This window comes from Conger conger, chromosome 7 (genome assembly GCF_963514075.1).
Source record: "Conger conger chromosome 7, fConCon1.1, whole genome shotgun sequence".
NCBI classification, from domain to species: domain Eukaryota; kingdom Metazoa; phylum Chordata; class Actinopteri; order Anguilliformes; family Congridae; genus Conger; species Conger conger.
Genome location: NC_083766.1, coordinates 42,606,756 through 42,633,218, shown reverse-complemented (window position 1 = coordinate 42,633,218; position 26,463 = coordinate 42,606,756). Strand labels below are relative to the sequence as shown.

Genomic DNA, 26,463 nt, shown 5'->3' with positions numbered 1-26,463 from the left:
TGTTATGGCAGATGGGAGAAGGCCACAGAGCAAACTGCGCTTTTATATGCATTTTATAACGGCGAGTTGATGACTTCAATTGAAGTCTTGCTTTCTTACAAAGATCATTTCATATGTCTGAAAAGTGTTTAGTGGAAAGGTGTGAAGCTAATTTTTAATATGTCTCATTTCCAGAGTGTCATACATATTCATCTCCACCCCATGCAACCCACAAGCGAACTGATTAGACTGGCAGTCCTACGTGAGGCTCTGCCCTGGCATCATCTCACCCTAGCCGCTAGTGTTATCGGGACCTGGAGGCAGAGCGCTGAGGTAACAGCACTGCCTGCCGACACTTGTTGCCCAGCTCTCTTTATTGTGCTGCTGCAGTTTTTAATCACCACAGCCTCCTCTGTAATTTACATCACAGTTCCAACCAAGCTCCCAGAACTGGGGGAGACTGACTACTGCGTCTGAATGAACCACATTGCTTCTCTCAAGAGTGCAGTGAGCTGTACATTTAAACAAAGTGGGCTGCACCTTTTACATTACGTGGCATTTAGCAGACGCTCTTATCCAGAGCGACGTACAACAAAGTGCAAATCAAACACAAGAACAAGTGCAAAAGTGGACCTGAGAGGACAGTACTGTTCCGAGTCCTAGTGTAAAACCTGACAATGTATTATTCAGATCATTGGCATGCTTGTTAATAAATGAAAAAGAATGAAAACGGGTTGAGACCAGCAATCAGAATAATACATTGGCTGATAAACAGAGAGCTTCTTTATTCACATCATGTAAGGATGATGAAATTATTAATTCAATTTAGGAAAATCTGTTTGCATAACGAAAGAAAGAAAACCCCTCTCTGCTAACTACTGCATTTGCTTTCAGCATAGCCTTCAATAAAGGCTACAAAACCTGTGCTGGTGTAATTCAAATATTTCTAATAAATATTCTTTATATCATAATAAATGCAATGAAAAAGCTAGAGAACAATTCATCATATTGTATTAAAATGCTATTCCGAAATAAGAAAGCTTTTATACAAATGGATGTTTGAAATAAAATATCGACCTTGGCTTACCTGTATTAATTCACTGGTGATAGTAAAATGGCAGCTGTCTCGTATTATTTCGACACTGCTCGTGGAGTCTTATAAAGTCAAGATTTTCAGTCTTTCGAACTGATGTTATTTATTTATTTATTTATTTATTTATTTATTTTGAGTGCATGCAAATTTGGGTTGTGAGATCAGGTTGAATGTTCAGTGAAATCACTACTGTAAGGTATATTTCTTCACTTTGAAGGAGGTATGCTACTGACTCCTATAGGGTTCAAGTCTTTATGCTAAGCTAACACGGTATGATAACATGGAAATTGAGCCAGTGAATACACAAAAATTAAAATGAAATGGATCTGATCTACGCCTGGGTAAGTTCGAAAAAAGGTACATTTCCCAAAATGTTGGTGTTTTCCTTCAAGCACCTTTTAATTAGCCCCATTAATAATCATTTAACTGACTTCTCAACCATGCAGTAGAGCTGACGTTGACAGTGGAAAAAAAGCATGAGAAGAAAGAAAATCTCACTAGCAACACCCTTAATCAATTGGCATGAAAAGTATCACATTTCAACTCAACTGTGAGGAGCAGCAGTTCTCGCACTTTTCCCACAATTGAAACAGCACAAATCACTCCCCAGGGAGTTGGGCATAAAGCAGGAATTTGGTGGCTAAGGGATAAATTGTGATGCTTTTCAGATAGAAGAGAATAGGACTATGATGTTAAATATGAAAAATGACAAATATCCATTTTACCGGAATTTTTCAAAAACATGCTCAACTGTGCAGTTCATACAATTGTGTTCAAGAAAACTTGATGAACCTTTTTTATAAGTAGTAGTGATATTTCTGCATGGCAAATACTTTACTTGTAGATGTAGTAGTGTGATAGAAAAACAACAGTCCCAACTGTCATGACATGTACGCTGCTTGTTCTGAGTCATTCATTGAAAGGGGCATGTTCAAAATAATAGCAGTGTGGAGATTAATTCATTCATTCTGTGAAAAACTAGGTGTCATTAATTGTCTTTTATTCGGGAAGATGGAAATGTTTCACACATTGTTATAAAATATATTTCCTTCTGAATTGCTAAGTAAAATTGGCCTTTTTCAAAGGAAAGAAAGTAATTTGATTAAAAAGTTGATTGGAGAGGAGAAAACGTATAAAGAAGTGCAGCAAATTATAGGATGCTCAGCTAAAATGATCTCAAAAACCCGAAGCAAGCGGAAGAAAACTAGCAACTACTGTTAAAACCAATAGAAGAATAGTCAGAATGGCAAAGATTCAGCCATTCATCAGCTCCAGAAAATTCTACAATTACCTGTAAGTGCTGTTACAGTCAGAAGACATTTAATCGAAGCTAAGCTATCAGCAAGAAGCACCATTGTTGAAAAAAGGGCATGTGCAGAATCGGTTAAAATTAGCCAAGGAACACATCGATTGGCCCAAAGAGAAATGGTGTAACATTCTGTGGACTGATGAGAGTAAAATAGTTGTTTTCGGGTCTAGTGGTCGTCGACAGTATGTCAGACGACCCCCGGGTACTGAATTCAAGCCACAGTAAACTGTGAAGACAGTGAAGCATGGTGGCGTAAAAATCATGGTATGGGAGTGTTTTTCATACTACGGTGTTGGGTTTGTATACCAGGGATCATGGATCAGTTTGAATACATCAAAATACTTGAAGAGATGATGTTGCCTTATGCCTTATGCCCCAGAGACAAGACAATGACCGCAAACGCACGTGTAAGCAAGCAACATCTTGGTTCCAGACAAAAAGGATTGAGGTAATGTGGCCAGCTCAATCCCCTGACCTCAACCCCATTGAATGTAGTTTGTAGTTTGTTAATCCTGGGCTGAAATACCTGTTTCTAGGTGCCAGAAGTTGGTTGACTCAATGCAACACAGATGAACAGCAGTGTGGTTATGGGGGCCACGGTGGCGAACAGGCTAAGATGCAGCAGACTTGCGGTTGCAGCTCGCTGCAGTTGCACACCGGGGACCGCGGTTAGATTCCCGGTCCTGCCTGCCAAAAGCCAAGTTTGGCTGGCTTGTGTGGAGCAGCATTAATTGCCTCGCCGCTCCAGAGGGGGTGTCTTGGCAGGGTTAGCTGATCGCCGTACAATAAGCGCCTCGGACACCTTGAACCACGGACACGATTAGAGAGATGAGACGTCTTGAAGAAGGCGTGTCGCTCTTCCTCGGCCAGCCAGGGGGCGGGGTGTGGACGGTGAATTGAATTAGAGGATTGGCTCTAATTGGCTACCTAGTTGGGAGAAAAAGGGAAAAATCAGAAATAAATAAAATAAAAATAAAAAACAATGGTTATGCAACTAAATATTAGTTCAGTAATTTAAAGTGAAGTTAAATCTTTAAAAAATTCTTTAGTTTATACAGTTTGAAGAGAGTTTGAAGAGAAAATGTCGACATTGCCATTTTTTTTTTGCTTCCTGTAAAAGAATAGCACAGACTTGATCAAATTTGCTAATGCTTTGATTTGATCTGCTATTTATTTGAACCCAACTGTATGTGAGCAAAGGTCATATCCCCCTTGAGCAATGTCATAGTTTTTTTAATTGTGGCTCCACCATGGTCTCAGTCATGTACCTTAACCACTATGCTACAGGTAACTGTCCAAAATGAAGATGTCTGTTATAATCCAGTATATTTCAGTACTGTTGGAGGGTTGCATCAGATAGATGGTCAATAGGATTAACAAGAACAAGGGATGACTCATTCCTGATTGGGTATACTGCAGTTTTTGGTTTTAGCAAAGCATAATAAAATGGCTGACTGCTGATAAACTTGCACTTCTGAAAACATTTGAGGTGAGAACGAAGCAAAATCTGCTGAATCTTGATTCATATTTGATCTGCCATGCCAAGTTTGAAAGTTCTGAGTTCTCTGTGCCAGGCAAGCTGCGCTGACTTGCACTGCAAGGCTCTCTTATAACATGTTGGAACCACTCATAAATGTTGTTCCTTCATTTTAGTGCTGATATTTCATTTTTTAAAAAGCACACTACATGCAGTGAATATTCCATCCTGAGCTATTCGGCAAAAGTTATTTTCCTTTGAGATTTCAATTAAAATAAGGCCCTGAACAGAATATTTTCTGCATAAGCATGATATAGGTATGAGACATCAGTTAAGAGCTTCTATGCCCATTTCAATGCTTCTAGAAAATAATACACATAAGTATTAAAATGATTATGTGAAAACCAGAACATAAATGAAATGCTGCAAAGAATACAAAATGGTTACTTGTTCACAGAAAACAAGTGCAGGTGCAACACAAACACAGGCTGTTGTTCAACTGCTGCATCACTGACCTTTGCTACGTGCCCAGCTGTAGGTGTGACCTGCCGTCATGCTCATGCCAGCATGAAGCCCTCCTCTCTCTGTCACCCGCAAGCCTGACTCAAGACCTCGCTCCCCCTCTTTCCCGGGGCGCATGTACTTTGGAATAGCCTTATAAAACCAGGCTCCTGAACGCTTCCACACCTAGTCAAAACAGAGAATGCAAATGAAATTACAGAACAATAGAACATGCACAAGTAATTATACAGTACAGTGACAGTGCTACTGCATACTTCTGAATGGAATGATTAAGGTTAGGATTTTATATCATTTATATTGATATTTCAGGGTATTTGTGACATGCTGTAACTTGACGACATGGAAGCAAAAATTCAGGAAATCATACTTTTTTTTCATCATCTCGTTTTTTTGAGACAAGAACCATAAAAAATTATGTTCAGTTGCAAAAGTTAATAAACAGCACAATGGTTGCCTCTGGGTGGCTCACACTGTTCTGAAAGTGTGGTAAGAAAGAAGGTAATGTCATTGTCCTTTTCACGACAAGGGTCCAGCGGCGCAAATGCATAATAGTTTCTCATTCTAAAACTGGGCTAACTCAAGAGAAATGTCAATAGAATGGCTGTTTGCTTTGAATTTCTCTGGAGCAATTATCATTGTTGTCAGTTTTGCCATTGTATACTTTGACAAAAGTACTTGTACATAGACATGCTAATTATCTATGTTTTGTTTCGGCTCTCTTGAACATGATAAGCCAAGGACGAGCCAAAATACTGACCAGCATTGGTAATGTAGTTGCAGACAAAATGCGTCCATGTGTAAGAAAATTCAGTGTAACTTCAGCTCAAAGAACTGACGATGGGCATGTTATTGAAGTGATGAGTAAAAATGACATTACATTCCCAACTCTGTATAATTTGTTAGGCTAGCATAAAACATAGCATTTTTTCACCAGCATAATGAAACCATAGCATTTTCAATATGCATGCTGAGACTGTTGCACTTTGGTCAAAACAGTTCTTGAGATTTTATGGCAAAAAATGTTGACGTATAACAACAAAAAAAATTATTGAGGACTTCCTTTGGAGGAGTTCCAAGCAATCTCTTATCTGAGTAAATATTTCTTGACTCCACAATAGACAATCTTCACACGCTATTGCTATCTGAGGAGAGCACAAGGGAGGGTGACAGGCGGGGGGAAGTACAAACACTTTTTTTCAGGACTTTAATAAGCAAAATACTCTATTTTACACGGCATAACATTTTACTGATTTTACATGAGACCCATAATATAATTTAGTTTCCGTGTGTCCTTTTGGAGTCTCCAAAATATTCTTTGGAAAACTCATAGCTTCGAAAAAACTATGCAAATGCTAATTTTTGGTGATATCAAAGTTGAAAGGGGATTTGTCCAGTGTTTTGGCTGTGGCTCCATTGTGTTTATTTTTTATTTAAGTCTTTATAAATTTGTTGCACAACTATGTACATCCAGGGAATGACATACCAGAGACAGAGAGTACAAGCATATCCAGTGTCTCATATAATACCGATGCATTCTACATTACATACATGAGTTTATCTTGTTAATAATCAGTGAAAATAAAAACAGAAGAGTATATACAGTTTCCATCAATTCATATTGGTACAAAATCTTCTCTTAAAGGGATCACATAGCCAACCCACCAAAATTTGTCAATTTGTACATTTACTGAGAAAGTGATATTTTCCATCACATACATTTCTATTACAATATCTAGCCAGTTATCAATATTAGGCCTTTCAGGAAGCAACCATTTCCGTGTCACTGCAAAAAAAGACCAAAATATATGGTGGTGCACTGTCTCTGGCACATTGGGGCCTCGGCAGAGAAATGGGCCTTTTGTACTGGGGTGGTGAAATATCTAATAACATTTTTCCAGCAGAATTCCCGCCAACTCAGGGATCTAGGAGAAGCCCACTGAAAGCCACAGATGCCCAACCACTCCAACTTAACCTCTCGATGTGGCCTTCAGATGACTCCATTTCACTTTCTCAGGCCAAGTCCTGCCACACCTGCCACAAGAGGTCTTAACCTTTAAATTCATCATTTAAAGCACAAGTCTCTTGTGTAGTTCTGGGAATCAAACTCCAAAAATGACGGATATGAAATATCAAAGTTATGAGGAAATACATTACATACTCAAGTTTGAATAAATTAATTATCCAAATCTTACCTCATAACATAAGGTAACCTCTGCTCTAGTTTACCTTGTTAATCATTTTTGTGAACATTCATGAAATGTAAGAGTTATGAAAACCAAGGTGGAGTCAGTCAAGGCAAAGATGGAGGAGCTAAAAGGAGACAGAGGAAAGGTCAGAAATTATGCTTGAGGGGCTTATTACAGAAGACACAGGTGGCCAGATCAAGTACATGTACAAGGAAGTGACACTGACTCAAGGAGGCAGAGGAAGGGGAAGGTCAGGACAGACATCAGAGAGTGTAATGAAGGATTGTGCTGAAGAACCTGTCTGTCTTCAGTAATGTTCCACTTGGATGGCCATTTCAAGGACACTTGGTTAAGTAACCCTGTAGTACAAGCAGCACTTGTGTTTGACCCCACATTGAGGCCTGATGCTGGACCTGAATTTTGGGAAGATGAGGTGTCAACTGTATTCTACAGAACACCTCTGGAGAAGAAAGTCTTCTATTGTGCAGCCTGTCTCATCCAGTGGCAAGAGTTGAATGGTGGGGCAAAGAGGATGGTTGCGACCAGACCTTTGACGTTTCTGGACTTGTGGCGGACAATCATGGACGACCACATGGACAGATTCATGTTTGAGTTTCTAAACTCATTTTCTGGGCAGTACCTTTTTTCCCTTTGGTTTCCTTTTGTGCAGATTTCTGCCTTGGTTAATAGGTATTCAGGTCTAATTATGTAGAGAATTACTTGGGGTTATCTTCAGTCTGTTTTGAAGAACTCTGTACTAGTGATTCTTAAGAAATCTTTGGGAGTGCCTACCACGTTTATGGTACTGTTTTAGTTGGAGTTTTCTGTCCTGTTTTGTGTTTTTCCTTTCTCCTCTGGTGGTTCTCCACATCCCGTGGGAGACCCCTTGATTATATTAGTGGCTATTTCACGTCTTTTGGGTAACTTTTAGAACCCCTCTGTCGCGTTTGGTCTTCCGACCTTGGTCCCTTACAGAGTCAGCGACATCTTGGCAGTAGCATATTTGTTAACCCTGCTAATTTGCATATTTCACATCTTTAATTACCTACGTCACACCTCCAAGTACCAAAACAAAGGGGTGTGTCTGAACACACATGTCCGAATGACCGTGGGAATTTTCAGTTTTTGTAGGGATTTGTAGTCCTTTTTGGTGGAGATGAGAAAATATGAAATAATGAGTGGATTTTGTAGAGATATGTAGGACTTTTTGGTGTAGACAATGTTGTGACTTAAAAAAAGGCTAATTAACGTATGGTGAAAAACTATTAAAATTAGCATGGTTGAAACTAACAAAGGAAATACAGGTTTTTCCTTTACAGGTTTTTTTCCTATAACCACAGTATAGAAGGACACGTCTGGGCATATTTCTCATTTAAATGTACTGGGGACAATAAAAAAAGGTGTCAAAAAGGCTATTCTGTGGATTTTTAAAAGGCTGAATTTTCCAAGGAGCATTTATCAAGGCCTTTCTGAAGAAGAAGCACATCACATTTCCTGCAGAAGTGTTATAGCAACACAAAAACCTATTGAAAAATTGAGAGTTTTTTAAATTCTTTTTATTTTGTCATTGCTATTACTTATAACACAGTAATTATTATATTATAACTCTTTGTTTAAAAAAAAAAAAAAAACTATCTTTGGCAGATACTACCGATACAGTGAGGACCCCTGCTACACCGCCAAGGAGCAAACAACTGGGTAAGAGCCTGATCCATGAAACAGTCAAAGAAAATGACAAATATTCTACAAGTATGCTCCCTGTATAATTCATTTTTTTTGTATAATTTCCAATTATGCTACCCCAAAAAAAGAAAGTTTAAATCGGTAGACGGCAGGAGAAATGCAGAAAGGATGTGTGTGGGGTCTGTCATACCATCTGATTACTGGCAAAGAGATGTGGGTACACGTATGCAAATGCTTACTGGTTTGTTAGAGAATGAAAGAGACATTATAGATGGCTTACTTGATGATGTTGGTCCAGATGGTCTGGATATTTGTAACACGGATTCTGACAACATTAGAAATGACGATGAGATGCAAACGTCTGTTACGCCATCTGATTACTGGCAAACCAATGTGGTACACACATGCAAATGCTTAATGGTTTGTTAGAGAATGAAGGAGACATTATAGATGGCTTAATTGATGATGCTTGCTGCACATGGTGTGAGAAATGATAATCAGGAAGCTTGTGAAAAACATGTCTGTGAAAACAATATTGGTCATTCTGAACTTGTTGAGCCATGCAATAGGCCTATACAAAACTCGATTGGTGGTGGTAACACTGGTAATAATACTGTTAATGGAGAATGCTCTAATCACGGTGGTACAATTAGAGACGTGCCTGTCTTTGATGGTGTTGAAATCACACAGCCTTTAGATCTGGGGGGGATTTCACTTGACAATATATAGTACCGTATACTTTAAGACAACCTACTGTTCTGATAGAACAGTGTACAAATGACGCTCCTGCGGGCAGTGTTATGAACGTATGCTTGCAAGGGTCTTCTCTGGCTAGTGGCATTCAGACTGTTTTAAGAACGGGTGACACATCTAACGCAGACTTATTTTTGGAGCACATTGCACAGCTCATGCAAAGTAATGATACATCGCTAACAGATGACAGTTTGGAGTCGGTAGCGCATAACAGGAGTGGTGGTGGACGCCTTATGTCTAGCACGTTTTTTAAACCCAGAAAACAGAAAAGGATCAGTTAGTCCAGGAACAATAGTTACATGGAGAGTTGGGATTTTCTATCGATCACAAGGTTACTTTTTCTGACATGTAAATTTGAAGCACTTTTAAATGTGAAGATTTTGGTATTTCATCTCAACAGAGGGAGCAAAAAACTACAAATATATCAGACAAGTGACAAATGCAACAATAGAACAATCTTGCTGTACCTTCAGGATGAGCACTAGGATTTTTAGCAAGATAGGATTTTTTGGAGTATCGTATGTTTGCGAAGAGCGTTATGAACAGCATAGCTCTATTTTAACACACAAGTGTAAATACAACTGCAATGTTTGTCTGACTGCTCCAAACCCAATGGCAGACTTATTAGATCTGATGATTTGCCAGCATCTGTGTCGTTCAGCATGCTATTTAGACATTCACTAGCAGTATTCCAAGAAGCATCTTCTTACACCGTGTGATAGCATTAAATACTGCGATGCATGTTGTCATCTTTACAAAGTCCCTTTAGACATTAAAGAAGATGGTGACTCGCCTATGCCAGCAGGGGCAATACAAACATTGTGGTGATTATCTGGTCAGTGATGTTGGCCATCAATGTTTAATACAACCCACCCCGCCAAACGACCCTACAGAGAAATACATTTTCTATGATTTTGAAACACGCCACCATGATGTTCGTCATGAAGCCAACTTTGCAAGTGCCATTACTTTTGACAAGCAGTGGTTCATGTCAGGTTCTGCATGCAGTTTATACAACACTTTAGAGCAAAACGCTATCGACAATACACATTACCGGTATGTTGAAAAACCAACTTGACGAGGAAATCACGTACCTTCAGAAAAAGCATCAGCTCAATGTAGCTGGGAATGTGAATGGTGCAGGTTGAGAAATACAGACAGGGACGTAGCTAACTACCGAGCATCCAGTAGGCTTAACCCCAGGGACGAGTTATTTGGTGGTCAAAAAAACGCAAGGTCTGCGCTGGGGAAAAAAAATCAGGTATTATGATTTCACATCATTATACCCCACAGTACAATCGTGCATGCTCTATCCGGTCGGACACCCACAAATAATCTACAAAGATTTCAAAACAATGGACCAGTACTTTGGTTTTGTGAAGTGTTGCTGTGGTGCCACCAAGGGCTCTCTATCACCCCGTCCTTCCTGTAAGATGCAATGGTACACTGATGTTCCCATTGCGCAGGACGAGTGCAGAGCAGCTTGTCCAAGATAATGTCACCCAGCATGGTGACAAAGACCGGGAGCTTTCAGGCACATGGGTATCCCTTGAGCTGTTTCAAAAGGAGTACATAATTACCCAGATTGACGAGGTGTGGCATTTTCCACGACACAGACAAATTGTTTTAGGGGTATGTCAAAACTTTCCTAAAGTTCAAACAGGAAGCCTCCGGGTATCGTCAGCACCAAAGAGGCTAAACAAGCCTACATAGATGAGTACTATAAGAAGGAAGGCATCAAACTAAACCCTGCAAACATAGCAGTTAACAAGGGTGTTAGGAATTGTAACAAACTGGTTCTTAACAGTCTTTGGGGCCGTTACGTCAGAGCTCATATCTGCCGGAAAAGATTCACACAGTTGATGTTCAGTGACTGTTTTGACGTCAAGTGACTGTTTTGTTTTATCACGGATGATGTTGCTTTGGTGCAATGGCATCACGTTGATCAGCAGGCGTCTAGAGGACGTTAATGTGTTTAATGGTGCTATGACTACAGCCTCATGCTGTATGATCTGCTTTAGCATATTTTATTTATGCATATCCAATTTATTTAAAGCACACACAAAAAACAACAACAAAGACAGACATGTCTAACAGTACAAAAACCCACAAAACAAAACATACTGCCAGAACACAGAGAAAAAAACAACAAGGAATATAAAAATGCAAAGGTCCTTATCAAATCGACTTGTTCAGAATGTCCAGAGACTGAAAGGCTGGAATGTGGGTCCAGAGGGCCAGCACTACGCAAGGTCAGGGAGGGTGCAGTGAAGGTGGGTCAAAGAACACCATACAGCATAATACAGTACAAAACAAAAAATCTGATATCACTTGGCAGGTTGACCTCTGTCTCTCTTAATACACTCAATGGAGGGTCCCCAGACCCTGTGAAATCTAGGATACATGTTGGATATAGTTTACCGAATTTCTTCAAGGTATATGCATGACACCATGTCCTTTAATTACTTTTTAAAGCAAGGGAGAGGTACAGATTTCCACTCTCTCAGCTTAACCCTTTTTGCTATGACCATGGCAAAAGTAAGGGCTTGCTATAATGCAAGGAAGAACGAGAAAAATGTCGGAGCAGCCCATTATCGCTAATAGACAGAGTCCAGTTGCATGCTGTATATATCACTGTACACACGAAAGATGTTATTCCAAAAGCTCCTAAGCTTGGGGCAATACCAGAAGAGGTGAGCTAGGGTCCCATCACCTGTCTTACACCTATCACAGGTTGGAGAGACTGAGGGGAAGATCCTGTTCAGTTTGAGAAGTGTAACCGGTGGGCGACCTTAAACTGCATGATTTGGAGTCTAGCATTAATGGAACAAGATCTAATCCTCTTTAACCCTTCCGCCCATAACTCCTCTGAGATCCCCTCACCGGTATCTGCGACCCATGCATCCTTGATATGAAGAGAGGTGGTTGTTTTGAAAAAAAGATCGACAAATTGCGAAATTAAATGTTTGGAAGTGCGGGAACCAGTAATAATATTATTGAAGCTGTGCTGTATGGCCATCTTTTCAAAATGAGGAAGGGACTGCCAACAAATTTTCTGACCTGGAGATACCAAAAATTTCGGCTGTAGCGGAACAAAAGCAGCAAAATTATCATCAATGTAAAGGTCCTTAATAGGCTCAAAGACCTCTATCGGTCGGATGTGAGTCTCCTGTAGGAAAACAACATCTGATGACAGAGACTTCAGGTGAGAAAATACCTTTCCCCTTTTAAGGACCTTGCCTAGACCTGACTACAGTTCCATGAGATAAAAGTGATGGGACTCACTCCTGACCCAGCTTGAACATCATCCGGCATTCAAAGAAAAAATCAACAAAATATAAAGGCTGACATGTAACATACAGTGCATACGGAAAGTATTCACAGCGCTTCACTTTTCCCACATTGTGTTATGTTACAGCCTTATTCCAAAATGGAATAAATTCATTTTTTCCTCAAAATTCTACACACAACACCCCATAATGACAACATGAAAGAAGTATTTTTGAAATTTTTGCAAATTTATAAAAAATAAAAAAAAATCGCATGTACATAAGTATTCACAGACTTTGCTCAATACTTTGTTGATGCACCTTTTGCAGCAATTACAGCCTCAAGCTTGGCACACCGATCTTTGGGCAGTTTTGCCCATTCCTCTTTGCAGCACCTCTCAAGCTCCATCAGGTTGGATGGGGAGCGTCGGTGCACAGCCATTTTCAGATCTCTCCAGAGCTGTTCAATCGGATTCAAGTCTGGGCTCTGGCTGGGCCACTCAAGGACATTCACAGAGTTGTCCTGAAGCCACTCCTTTGATATCTTGGCTGTGTGCTAAGGGTCGTTGTCCTGCTGAAAGATGAACCGTCGCCCCAGTCTGAGGTCAAGAGCGCTCTTGAGCAGGTTTTCATCCAGGATGTCTCGGTACATTGCTGCATTCATCTTTTCCTCAATCCTGACTAGTCTCCCAGTTCCTGCTGCTGAAAAACATCCCCACAGCATGATGCTGCCACCACCATGCTTCACTGTAGGGATGGTATTGGCCAGGTGATGAGCGGTGCCTGGTTTCCTCCAAACATGACGCCTGGCATTCATGCCAAAGAGTTCAATCTTTGTCTCATCAGACCAGAGAATTTTGTTTCTCATGGTCTGAGAGTCCTTCAGGTGCCTTTTGGCAAACTCCAGGCGGGCTGCCATGTGCCTTTTACTAAGGAGTGGCTTCCGTCTGGCCACTCTACCATACAGGCCTGATTGGTGGATTGCTGCAGAGATGGTTGTCCTTCTGGAAGGTTCTCCTCTCTCCACAGAGGAATGCTGGAGCTCTGACAGAGTGACCATCGGGTTCTTGGTCATCTCCCTGACTAAGGCCCTTCTCCCCCGATTGCTCAGTTTAGATGGGCGGCCAGCTCTAGGAAGAGCCCTGGTGGTTCCGAACTTCTTCCATTTACGGATGATGGAGGCCACTGTGCTCATTGGGACCTTCAAAGCAGCAGAGATTTTTCTGTACCCTTCCCCAGATTTGTGCCTCTAGACAATTCTGTCTCGGAGGTCTACAGACAGTTCCTTTGACTTCATGCTTGGTTTGTGCTCCGACATGCACTGTCAACTGTGGCACCTTATATAGACAGGTGTGTGCCTTTCCAAATCATGTTCAGTCAACTGAATTTACCACAGGTGGACACCAATTAAGCTATAGAAACATCTCAAGGTTGATCAGTGGAAACAGGATGCACCTGAGCTCAATTTTGAGCTTCATGGCAAAGGCTGTGAATACTTATGTACGTGTGATTTTTATTTTTAATAAATGTGCAAAAAAAATAAATAAAAAAAACTGCTTTCATGTTGTCATTATGGGGTGTTGTGGGTAGAATTTTGAGGGAAAAAATGAATTTATTCCATTTTGGAATAAGGCTGTAACATAACAAAATGTGGGAAAAGTGAAGTCCTGTGAATACTTTCTGGATGCACTGTACATAGAACTGGCAGTAAAATAACCACACAAAAAAACCCCACAAAAACCGGCGGCACATCCCACAAACTAGAGGAAGACTTCTGACTCTTTCAGAAATCAATATCTCCACACGAACGAGATCACACTCTGCCTATAACCCCGAGAGCAGAGGGGGCTCCTGCATCTGTAAATGTAAAGCTTGTGTGAGCTTGCGGGTGAGGGACGTTGTCCCCGGTATCTGTATTTTTGGTTTGTGTTTTTCCTGAGCTGCGACTCAAGGTTCTTTGTTTTCTCGCCTAGTCTTTTATACTAGGTTGTTATTTTATTTTGTCCCCGGTGCAGGGTTTTGCGGTGCTCACTTTTAGCACTCCTTTTCGTTGGGTTGTTCACCCTGGTTTTTAAGGGTTGCTTTATTTTCTGGTAGCCGGTTTTTGGGCTGTTCCTTTTATTTTGGTCGGAGTTGTCTCCAGACATTTTCTGTTTCGTATACCTTCAAGTTCAAGTTCAATTACTTTATTTGTACCCGTAGGTAGATTTGTTTGCAGAGAGAGTCACATAATACTTAGAAACACATGAAATACAACAAGCGTATAAAGTGCAGGGTGCAAAAAGTGCTCAGGGGTTCCAATCCTCCAGTGAATCGGTAAATACAACGCAGAATAGACGCATCAGACAGTGGAAAGCTTATCAGCGGTCTGACTTGTTCGACTCAATAATGGCTGCTGGAACAAAGCTATTTCTATAGCGCTTAGTTCTGCACTTTGGGACGGCAAGTCTACACCCAGAAGGGAGAAGCCGGAATTCACTGTGCAGAGGGTGGAACTCGTCATTTATGATTGAGCTGGATATTCGCTGTAGCTGCCTGATGTATAGAAACTAAGGATTAAGCTGTTGCTCCCCCCCGATCAATTTACTAGACCATTTCACAATCTGGTTCAAAGAGTTTCTGTTCTTCAAAGAAAGATTACCAAACCATGACACCAAAGAAAAAGACATGACGGACTCAATAAAAGCACGATAAAATAGGGTCATCATGGTTCTGTCAATATGGAACCGGGACAGTTTCCTCAAACAATATAAACGCTGGTGCCCCTTTTTGCACACAGCTTCACAATTCATTTCAAACTTCAATTGTGGTGAACACGTTCGCTTGTTCGCGTGAAAGGGATTACCCTTAGTCGCTCTTGGCTCTCCGCCAGTCCCCGACCCTACAGAATACCAAAGACCAGCGACTAGTGCGGTGATTGAGGTGGGGGATTCTCCGCTGGAGGCGGAGAATCGGTCCCCGACCCTACATATATCTTGTACAATATTTATCTATGCAGGGGAAATCTAGTGGTCAAACAATTTGTTTTTATTTTTGGTCCATAAACATCTAATTGTCTTATTGTAACACATTTTAAGGCTCTTCGGTGCACTGTGCACTACAACAGGCAGTGTGGCATGGAAAATGGAATGGAATGCTGTCTAGTGTATATGTAGACTCAGAGCATTCAATTACATTTTTAATGTTATCCTGTACATTAGCTTATCAGTCGCCCATAGCCTATTCATTTATGTTTAGTTTTAGTATAGTAGTAATGCAGTTTTTTGTTTTGTTTTTTTTCTGACGTGAAACAATAAAATAAAATAAAAAATAAAAAACATAAATAACCCCAAATATGTTTTGTGCGTGCGAAGCCAGGAGACATTGTGGACACCCCCAGGCAACCCTTGGACCTCCCTTGGCCACCCCAGTAAAAAAACCGCCCCTGCTCCAGGCTATGTAATCCTCCCATTTAGTCCTCCCGCCCTCCAAATGCAAATAAGCTGTCAAAGGACCATGCACAGACGTTTATGGGGGTAGGGGCTCAATTGAAAAAAAGGGCACTCTCAACCCCCATGCACCATCCCTACTATTTTCACTCCAATATTGCCAAACTGACACCACATTCATAATCACACACTATGGGCTTTTTGCCATCGCAAGGTGCGGTTCTCTCCTTAATGCGTATGCATTTAAGGGCAGTCTATTGTGAGTGAAATTTCTCTGCCACTAAAGAGAAGGCGTAAACTGAGGTGCAAGCGAAACAGAGACCACAGGCTCCAACTATAATAATAACTTGAAATAACTTTGCGCTGAAATAATATTTGCAACAACAATCAGACTATTTAAACTCCAAGAAATCATCAAACAGATTATTAATATTACATTTGAATTAATTAATAGAATTAAGACAAGCAATAATTATGTGTTATGTGTTTGTCACAAAAAATATTTAGAAAATAATTTATTAAATTATCCAATATCTCATGCGAAGCAGTGGGAAATGACTGAAATAACATGCTCAATCATAGTGACAGTAACAAGTGTTTGTTACCAAGTTTAAAAAAATGGTTGCTGCTAGTAAAAAAATGAGTGGGCTGAATGCATTGATATGCTGCCCATCGCGGCTTGGCTTTATCTGAGAATTGTTATAAACAGAGCATGCTCTACTGGCATTGCTAAAATAATAAAAACAGGGTCGTGTGAATGTTTTGATTAGGAAATGAAACGGAGAAAGACGACTGTGACAAACAACCAGCCATACAAATAATTCCACTTCTGGGAGAATATGTCATGGAAACAATAATAGCCGCCACAGCTGGAATATGTACACATTTCCATCCTGCGCTGGATATGCTTTTACATGGCAGCCGATACATGGATACCAGCTACTGCAACTGAATATATTCAATGCACTAAACCTCATTTGCAAGATGCGGTTCATAAGACATCCCATTCACTGATTGCGTAATGAGCAGTAGCCTTTGTAAATAAGGCTTTAATTTCAGGCAGACTGTGTCAGTTGGGAGTGAGACAAGGGAAAGGGTAAGGGAACTGGTGGTGCACCTGTGGCCATAGGCAAACCTGAGAAGTCGTATTGCTGTAAGTGTGTTCAACAAGAGTCGCTAAGCAACATATCACTTCCATTGGTTACACAAGTGGTTTACAACTAACTAAGGTTTTGGCTATATTGACACGGAATATGTATTTATGCAAGCAAATACATATTTTTGTTCTTTTTTAATTATTTGATAGTGTCTTTTTTAAATAGCCAGCCGGTGGTGTTTTTAGCCCACATTAAACCATTGTCATTCGGTACATTTTTGGCAAACTAAGCTAATGGCTAACGGAGAGTGAGTTACTCAAACTCAATGTAGGAGTGCTTTGAGCCCGATATTTCCCCAATTTATTACAGAATTCGTAATGAGAAATCTGCATACATGGATCTGAAAAATAAAAGGTATCCCTTTAATATTAGCTAGCTTAGGCTAGCTGACGAACAGTATGTGGATCATCTGAGCTAAGAAAAGAAACCGTTGATCTCAGTTTTTACGGATCCCAGCAATCACCAAGCAAAACTCTCCAAACGAAGATAGCTCGCAGAGATTAGTATCCATATTAAAAACTTTCTTCACATTTCATTCGACTCGGGCGCTGCACAGAAAATCTTAGGTGCAACGCCTAAGTCTTAGACCATGATATGGTACGGAAGAGGCATAATAATAGTGGGTGGATGCAGCAACTGCTACACGAGGCAATAAAAGAGCTGTCTGTTCACAAACACCCCCTTCTTGTGTGTGATGTCTATAGTGCCGCTTCACAGTGCCAAGTACTCCCAGCTTACAACAGTTTAAACGCGTTTAAACACACTAACATGTTGCTGAAGAGGCGATTTTAACACCGCAGTTACTTCCTGCCAAAATTCTGACCACTCCTTTCAGCTAAAAGTTTTAACGTCTTGGTCTCCGGGTTTCAGCGCACTTTGGGAATTCCAAGGGGAAACACGCAGCAAGTTACAGACAGGGAAGCAATCACTGTTTAACAAAGCAGTGCAAGCACATAACGTGAACCCCTGTTCACCACAGCTTCTCATCCCATCTGGGATAACAGTGGCAGTAATATGTGCGCTGACAGTGATTGAGGCTTTTGCACCAATTGCATGAGCAGGCATCAGAGGACAGAAGCCCCATGATTTGATAGCATGGGAGTACTGATAACATCAATACAGTTGATAATTGCAGGTGCGGTTTGATTGATCTTCCTTCTTGTCTGTTTAATGAAGGCATCACAGGAGATGGGGCTGAATGGCAAAACGGAATGCATGAATGGCAGATAGCGAAAGCTCCAGGAAATGAGTGCGATAGCATAACTGCTGGGCCCCATTATAGGTTATCAAACCCCATGGGGCGGGATGAAAGATGCAAGAGGAAGGCTGACGTTCAGCTGGGCTGCTGCCATCCTCACTCACAGCAGCAGCTTCATGCAGGAGACATCCAAGTACCACGGCCTTGGACCACAGTTGTCTCAAACTGCTTGTGTGTAATTTCCTGGAAGCAGCCAACTACCAAATATAGCATACTGCATATCAGTATGTTCTTCTGTTTAAATAATTTTTTACCTTGCGTCATTACTTTATCTATATTGCTTTCCTGTAATTGATAATCCCTTTGTGAACAGCACTGTTGCTTTTAAAAAAATAAACTGTGAAGTATTAATTGAAGCAAATATGAATGTATGGCGTATAAAAATCTACTGATAAAATAACATAACATAACATGAGGTAATGGTAATGCTCACCTTTCCCTACCCCTAAGTGTACTCACTGCCTAAATTGCCTAAAAGCTACATAAAATCTAGCCGCACATAAGAGCACACTAAGACCAGCTTTGAAGTTCAAGCTCACCAGTTCTACTTCAGTCACGTTTTACCTGGCTCTGGACAGCACCATCTCCATGGAGAATATGTAACTGTGGCCCTCCTAATCTGATGAAGCCCTCTGAACTGACAGAGGACTTTCTCACTGTCACCCAGAACATCACAATTCCCTGTTACACTGGCATCGTTGTCAGCCTAATATCAAAGAGTAAAGAGCAAAAGAGTGGTATTACAACCAAATTTCAGCTTGTACTATGTCTACTTTTGCTATTGCACTACTTTCTACAAAAAATGTAATGTTATTACTACCCAACCAAGTTCTAATGCGCCCTTGACAGTGGCTTTGCAGTATTCTTACTACACATGGGGCCAGTTTCAAATAATAAAATGTTATTTCTACTTGATTATGTTTCGGACATTAGTACTGTCTGTCAGAGTCTTATGGCCAAATGTACCAAGCCTTTTGTGACAATTTTCAGGTGCATTCTGCCCAGGAAACATGCATCTTATGTAAGAAACTGGCGTACGGGGTTGGAAACACAGCATGCATTTCATGGAGGCGAGTCGATTGCAGCCAAGCAATAATTAAGGCTGGGTGTTTGTCACATAAAATATTTAGAAAATAATTTATTCAATTAACCAATAGGGGAGACCAGGGCACAAACCAGCACGGGGCATGTTGAAACTGAATTGAATTTTGCATTTGCGCAAGAATGATGGGTTTGTTTTCACTAATGTATCATAGCAACATGGCTGGAAAACTTCATCAATAATTATTAACAAATCTGTGTTTCATGTTTTTTTTGCATGTTTTTTTTACCTAAGTATTTTTAGAATAACTGATTATACAGTAGTGTGCAAAAATGTGGGAATCGTGGAAATACATGCTTTTTGCCTTTAACAGAACATTGTTAGAAACAGAGCATGCTCAATTGGCATTGCTAAAATAATAAAATCAGGGTTGCGTGTTTGCGATTAGATATCCTCCTAAACAACCACGGAAAAGGAACAGAGAAAGGCTTCTGTGACAAACAAGCAACCACACAAATAATTGCACTTCTGTAAGAGATAAAATATGTAATGGAAACGACAATAGCCCCCACAGCTGGAATATGTACATATTTTGTCCCGCCCTGGATACGCTTTTACGTGGCAGCCAATGCATGGCAACCGATATGTGGCAGCCCCACTGTTGTGTTTACTACTATCATTATTCTGCTGTACATATTACTAGCTGACCATGTATTCCTGGCCACTAGGGGTCACTGTATTACCTGGTAATGGATGAATGGATAGAAGTAAGATGTGATGTGATAAGGAGAAGAAGTAAATAAGATGTATGGGAGTAAATATATTATAACTTCAGTAGACTTTGGTCGCTTGACCATCTTTCTGGGTTCAGAACATAACACACATGCAGTGAAGATATTAAATGCACTAAACATGTTTTTACTGAACTTTTTGTTTTAAGATGTTTTAAGATCTGCCTCATTCGCAAAATGTGGTTTGTTGCAGTCCCATTCGCTAATTGTGTAATGAGCTGTAGCCTTCGTAAATAAGACGTTAATTTCAGGCAGACTGCAAGCACACTAATACACTCTTGTCAGGCTGCATTTTGCACTGGAAGCTTCATGTATGTGAATCTGGCCCTTAGAGTGAATGATGAAATATCCTCTTATAAAAACTTCCCATAATTGGTAATCAACTAATGTTATCAATACATTTCCTTTCGGAATTCACCACTGTCAAGTACAAAGAATATACTCTATATACACATCGGGCCAAATTTACTAAGCCTTCATCCATCTTTCCTGGAGGTACTTCATGGTTGATTCTGAGGTATGCTTTCATTGTCTTGCTGGAATACCCAACCTCTTCAACTTCAATGTCTGGACTGACCTTTGAACATTAGCCTCTAGAATTTCTTGATATTTTGTGGAATCCATTCTTCATTCCACTCAAACTATATTTGCTGTGCCCCCAACTGCCACACAATCCCAACGCATAAGGGATCCACCTCCATGCTTCCCATGCCATTTCTCCAAACATACCATCTTTGATGGTGGCCAAAAAGTTCAATTTTGTTTTTGTCAGTCCAAAGCACATTATTCCAAAAGACTTCAGGCTTCTCACTATTTTTGTTTTCATTCTTCAGACCTTCTGTTGAGGTCATTCTTTCTGGCCATGTATGTCTTTGTTGTTTAAAGTATGTTGTCCTGTTTTTGCTACTCTTCTTTGCAGTGATGTGTGGGTTCTTCTGAGTAGTTCTCACCAGGTCTCTGACTATTCTATCAGAAATCTTTATTGGTCTTCCAGACTTTGCCTTGACTTCAACTATTCCATTTATCTTCCATTTTCTGACAATGATTCTGACAGTGGAAACAGGTAGTTTGAAACATTAGGAGATTTTTGGGCCTTCTTCTTCTTATTTAAATTCAAAGGCCACAACATGCGGAACTGTAATCTTAGCAAGCTATGCTGCAAGAAATACAGTATACAGTGTTGCTATGGTTGAGCGCACAGTGTGGTGTGAAAAACGACATTGGGTTTTATCTGAGGAATATTTTCATATAAATAATTGAAAGATAATAATTGGTTGTGGCATTTTTCACTTCGTCATTTTCACACTGGCAGACTCTTATTGTTAATCAGTCATTATTGACAAGTCTGAGTCGAGTCTCAAGTCATTTTTGTTAAAACATTGTTACACGACCATTGTAAATCCCTTCCTTAAATTGCTTTGTATTTTTTATTTTTTTAGGCCTTTTTTCAGCTTTATTGGACAGTATAGTATAGAGAGACAGGAGGAGTGGAGCGAGAGAGAGGGGAAGATATGCGACAAATGTCAGACGGTCGGATTCGAACCGCCGACGTCGCAGCTCGCAATGAGCATGCGGTCAGTGCTCTACAGGCTGCGCCACCGAGACACGCGTATTTTTTTAATATGATGTATAATGAAATAAAATTAAAATAATGTCAAAATGTTTTAAACCTGACGTTGATTGATCCACTCGCCATTACTAACAAAACTGTCTAACTTCTAATATATGTAGCTAGCTAGCTAACACAGCTTCATTTCAATTTCAGTTTAAGGTTAAGCCTAGTAAAGGGCCAATTGAATTATCATTAGATTTTTGTCATGGATAATGCGGTTACAATAAGAAACCTATTTAAAATGTGCTTTTTCATTTAAATTATAACAGGGGTTTGTCCTAGAGGATCAGAAGTGGCCTGTGGTGGCCGAATGAAGAGGCCTGGCAGGGGTGTAGGGTCTGATGATTTTTTGGAGGTAAGCTGGGGCTGACCCCTTAACTGCTTGGAAGGCTAGCACCAATGTTTTGAATTTGATGCGAGCCATGACAGGCAGCCAGTGGAGGGAAGTAAGCAGGGGGGTGACATGTGAGTATACGAGCTGCTGCATTCTGGATAAGTTGGAGGGGTCTGATGGCGGACGCTGGGAGGCCAGCCAAGAGGGAATTGCAGTAGTCCAGGCGGGATAGAACCATCGCTTGGACCAGGAGCTGGGTCGAGTAGGGGGTGAGAAAGGGGCGGATTCTCCGTATGTTGTATAGGAAGTGTTGTGTCTAGGAAACGACAGAGTCCAAATCTTCAATTTGTCGAAAAACATCTTCGCGAGGGAAAAGACGACACTAGGCAGCAAGATCTTCAGGAAAATCAGACTTTATTAGCACACGTGCATAAAGCCGGATCAGCTCTCCAGAACTGAACCCCGACTGGCATTTGTACACCTATTTTATACACAGTTACTCCACCTACAACTCCTCCTAAAACCTCATTCTGGCAAATCATCCACACTTTTCTTATCGTAACTCCTCCCAACGCTCCTCCCACAACGTCATTGTGGCAAATTGCCAACGGTCCTTATGCTCTGCCAACTCTGTACAAAGTTCAGGGCATTCTGCCAACTACGTGTCCTCACTTCACCCCGCACCTGCTCTTGGCAAACTACCAGACCTCATAAAGTTCTGGATGCCCTCCCTCTAACACGTCATCCATACACGTCACTCTGTATCTTTCGCTTTTATAAGACAAACTAAGCAGCAGTAATCATTGAAAATATACATATATGCATGTATTTGCTGTATATGCTGGCCTCCACTGTTTTTCGACTGTCTCTCCAAGTATGATGGTGTGGTCGGGTATAGTAGTGGAGGTTTTGAAAAACATTATTTTGTTTTGGCGACATTGAGCTGGAGAAAGTTATTGTCACACCAAGTGGAGAAGTGAGATATGGAATGTTGGTAGGCAGAGTATGAATTATTGTCATTGAAGTATGTGATGACAAGGGATAAGCTTTGACAGTCATTTGTGTATAGTGTGTAGAGAAATGGGCTAAGCACACCGCATTTAGGGTGCTCCAGTGTTGATGATAGTGGTACCTTTACTGCCTGGGGTCGATTGCTGAGAAAGTTGTGAGGCCAGTGAATGAGTGGTGATGGAATGCTGAGGTGGTGGACTTTCTTGATCATCTAATGCTGTTGCATCGTGTTGAAGGCTGTTGCATTGTGTTGAAGAACTGAAAACAATTAAAAGTAGCCTGCCGTGGTTATCGGGCTGTTCCAGATGTCCACTGTCCACTGTGCCTCTCCTCTGTTTGTAGGCAAACTGTAGGATGTCCAGGTGTGGGGTGACTGAGGGCAGGATGATGTTCAGAACCAGTTTCTTAAAGCACTTCATGATTATGGAGGTTAAGGCCACAGGTTTGCAGTGGTTTAACTCGGATGGATGTGGTTCTTTTGACATCCTAGTTTTGGTATGGGAATGCGGCTTGACGTTTTCCATGTGACTGGAATTGTAGCAGACCAGAGTGATTTGAGACACAGGGAGTGAAGGAGAGGGGATCGCTCCATAGCACATGTTTTTAAGAGCCGCCCTGAGATCCCATCTGGTCCAGGAGTCTTATTGGGTTAGCACCTCGGCAGCTGGAGATGGACATCCTTTAGGGAAAGGAGGGTGTTGAAATCCAGCTCAGGGTTGGGTGAGGGCAGGGAAACCAGAAGGCTCTCAGAATAGCAGCAGCTTCCCCACCACAATGTCACAGTGGATCACCATTACACACACAAACACACACAAATCAAAGCTGATATGGAAGTATTTTTGTATTTATTCATCAAGAGAGTTGCACTGTTTGGAACATAGTGAGCTAACTTGGTGTTCGGTGAGTTTGCATTACCCATATCATTAAGCCAGCTACTGCAAGAAGTAATAGTTTATTGCCGGAGATCAGATACCATTCAAGCCGACAGCAAGCCTTAAATTATGCTGTTGAACTCATTTGGGCATCCTGTCATAAAATGCTGTCCGCAATATTGGTAACACTCTGTTCCTAATTATGTAGAAGAAAATGCCCTTATATATGAAGTTATGTTTTTCATTACTGAAAGTAATGAAATATTATTGTATAGTATTTCAGTATTTACTGAAAGCTTTCTTTTCCATGCACTAAGGAAGGGAATGAATACACCTGAATAATCAGAAACAGCTGAAAAGCCAACTGTCAAATTACTTCTGGTCCCCTAAATTGGAGGTACTATGTATAAAAAGGGATATAATTCCCAGAAGGACCAGATATGGATGCAAATACTTAAAAAAACAATTTGTCACTGTCCAAGTATTTACTTACTGATTGCACTGTAACTGCACAGAATATAAGCAACAGTTATCACAAATAAAACATTTCACGTTATATACATTATGTGCAAATATAGAGCCCTAAGCAAATAATTGACCTAATTATGTAATCAAGAACTGAGGCTGGAATAAAAACCAGCATATATACAGGCTTCCATGGGACCAAATTTGATACCTCACGCAGGCACACGGACACACACTTGTACTCACCTCCAACCTCTGTAATCACAAAGGAAAGGCAAAGTAATGCCAAAATTAGCATAAACATCTTTGTATATAGTTAAAACTATCTTAACTTTGGATACTTAATACACGATATAGGGGTAGTGGAACAGAGAACAAGAACATAGTAAACATGTTGTCCCAATTAGCCTGATGTTGGTAGTACGCAATTCTCCCACAAAAAATAACATTGAATAAGTTTCAGTCTTGGGAGCATGGATTTCATACTCGAAACCAAATGGAAGTTGAGAGTATTAGTGAATACATGGCCCACCTAATAAAGCTGACAGTTTTTGGAAGAGAAAGTTTGAAGTGAAAGTTTGGTGTAAAGACAAATTGCAATGTTTGGAATTTCTGGTAGTTAAAGGAAACAGGCCAGCGCTACTTGGTAGAAACTGGATATCAAAATTACAGCTAGATTGGTCACATCTAGGGTAAGAGATCTTTGCAATGACTATGGGTCAGTGTTTGAGAATGGGCTAGTTCTAGTGCCTGGGACGAAAGCAAAAGTATGTGTGTCGGATGACGCAGTTCCTAAATTCTGCAAGCCGCGATCGGTACCCAATGCTTTGAGGGAAGCCGTTGAAAAGCAATTGGAGAAGCTACAGAGAGATTGCATTATCTCTCCAATACAATACAGTGAATGGGCAGCGCCTATAGTGTACGCAAGTCAGATGGTATTGTAAGGATCTGTGGAGACTACAAACTCACAGTTAATCCATGGTTAGCAGTAGACCAATATCCAATACCTAGGACACAAGACCTGTTCATGAAGCTATCAGGAGGTGTTAAATTCACAATTTATCGCAAGCTTGATAGACAGGTGGGGCTAGACAAAAGCTCAAAACAGTACCTAACTATTAATACACACAAAGGTCTATTTGTCTACAATAGATTGCCTGTCTCTGCACCCACTGTGATAATTGTACTTCCCTCTAGGGTCTTTCAGCGAACTTATCCCTGGTTATGGGTATGCACTTTGTTGTACGTCGCTCTGGATAAGAGCGTCTGCCAAATGCCAATAATGTAATGTAATGTAATAATGGACCAGGTATTGCAAGGACTAGATGGCGTTACTTATTTGGATGACATTCTCATAACTGGCTGCACCAATGAAGAACACTTAGCTAACCTGAAAGCTGTTAACTAGACTTACCTACAAGTTAAGACTACAAAAAGACAAATGTGCATTTTTCCAGGATAGTGTCTCATATTTGGGACATGTAATTGATGCAGAGGGCATACAACCCATACCAGAAAAGACTGTAGTGAAAGCTGCAGTTCCAAAAAATACTACGCATTAGGTTTAATTTTTGGAGTTATGAAGTTCCAAGAATATCTGTATGGCAGAAAATTTGTGCTTAGTACTGGTCACAAGCCTTTGTTGAAAATTTTGGGGCCGAAGACAGGTATCCCACCCTTGGCTGCTGCGAGAATGCAGAGATGGTCCTTAATATTGGCAGCATACCAATATGAGATACAGTACAAGCCTTCATTGCAACATGGAAATGCAGATGCCTTGTCCGGACTTATCTTGATGGATTCCAAAAATTAGGTACCAAAATCAATATACAAAGTGTCTTTCATGGACCAGCTTCCTCTCACAGCAACTGACTGTCAAAGGTAAAACAGTCAATTTTGACTGGGTGGCCAAAACATGTGATAGAAGAGGGTCTTAAGCCGTCTTTGGAGACTGAGTGTATCCTCTGGGGGTACAGAGTGATCATACCGGCAGAATTGCAGAGTAGGTTGTTGGGAGAATTACATGAGCACCATCAAGGGATATTTCAGATGAAATTCCTAGCCAGGAGTTACTTTTGTCCTGATTAATGCTTACGCAAGATGGCCAGAGGTAGTGCATATGCAAAATACCTCTACAAGCAAAACCATTGAAGTACTTCGAGATCTCTTTGCAGCTTATGGGTCCAGACTTCTAAAAGGGCATTGGTAAAGCACAAAATCTC

At 40.7% G+C, this 26,463-nt stretch overlaps 1 protein-coding gene across 1 annotated transcript in view; it reads right to left on the bottom strand.

Moving 5' to 3' along the window:
- LOC133133291 (rab effector Noc2-like) overlaps positions 1-26,463 on the bottom strand; it is an 83,735-nt gene that overhangs the window by 26,890 nt on the left and 30,382 nt on the right. The window contains exon 7 of the mRNA XM_061249398.1: positions 4,374-4,545. Within this exon, the coding sequence (XP_061105382.1) occupies positions 4,374-4,545 (172 nt within the window). The remainder of the gene's footprint in view (positions 1-4,373; positions 4,546-26,463) is intronic.